The following is an 874-nucleotide window of genomic DNA, read 5'->3' on the forward strand; positions in this document are numbered from 1 at the left end:
CAACATAATACAGTGTAATATAATATAAACTGATGCGATGAAGCATAATATGAGTAATTCTAATCGCTTACCTTATACCAACTAATGTCGGGTTGAGGCACACCATCCACAATACAGCGGAAATCTACTCTGCGACGTGGTGCGGTAATATCAATGATTGTCTCGTTTTCCTTCAAATTGGTGTCCGTAATAATAGGTGCTCGTCCAGCTAAATGGAAAGTGATATTATCCAACTACACATAATCGAAATTTCTTAGGAATATGCATTTCCAATTACCCTTCACTTCCAAACGGTAGTCACTAGACGAAGTCAAGTTATCTGTGGACTTTCCCATACAGACATATAACCCCGAGTCCTCTATCTTCACGTTGCGTATCCTCAAAATTGATTTGTACATGGATTCTGTGTTCTCTCGAGTGATAACGATACCGCCTAAATATTTAACTAAGATCTTTTCGGGTCATTCGATTTCTCGTTGAACTTTATCGGTTTTCAATTAAATAAGGAAATGTTTTTAACACGTTTTGCGCCACTTGTATCATCGATGGTGCGTGCTTTCATGTATATTTAACGCGCTGAAAAATAGTTTATAACGGATCTAGAATTCAAGAATTAATTCCCACCACAAGAACGGATCGTAATGACTTTCTTTTATTCGTATATATACGATGATTAACCACAGTCTCGATAATAGCACAGTCTCTTGCGACTGATGCGTGAATCTTTTGACGAGTCAAATAAACGACACACCACTCAAATTGTATTCGTTATACCTGCATTTTTCGATTACTACTGTGTTACCTGTCATAAAGGGATAGAAAATCGAAAGTACTAAGTTTAGGACAAAGAATTTCAGTCAAGTTTTGTGTTGTT

At 36.8% G+C, this 874-nt stretch overlaps 1 protein-coding gene across 1 annotated transcript; it reads right to left on the reverse strand.

Annotated features, from left to right (window-relative positions):
- Window positions 1-71: 71 nt before the first annotated feature.
- LOC144478118 (tyrosine-protein kinase receptor ver-4-like) lies at window positions 72-398 on the reverse strand (the record flags this gene model as incomplete). The annotated part of the gene is made up of 2 exons (XM_078195837.1): window positions 278-398; window positions 72-208 (listed from the first exon to the last, which is right to left on the reverse strand). Coding segments are annotated over exons 1-2 (258 nt in total), but the record flags the coding sequence as incomplete, so codon positions are not given.
- Window positions 399-874: the final 476 nt, after the last annotated feature.

Source organism: Augochlora pura, unplaced genomic scaffold (assembly GCF_028453695.1).
Source record: "Augochlora pura isolate Apur16 unplaced genomic scaffold, APUR_v2.2.1 APUR_unplaced_8371, whole genome shotgun sequence".
NCBI lineage: Eukaryota > Metazoa > Arthropoda > Insecta > Hymenoptera > Halictidae > Augochlora > Augochlora pura.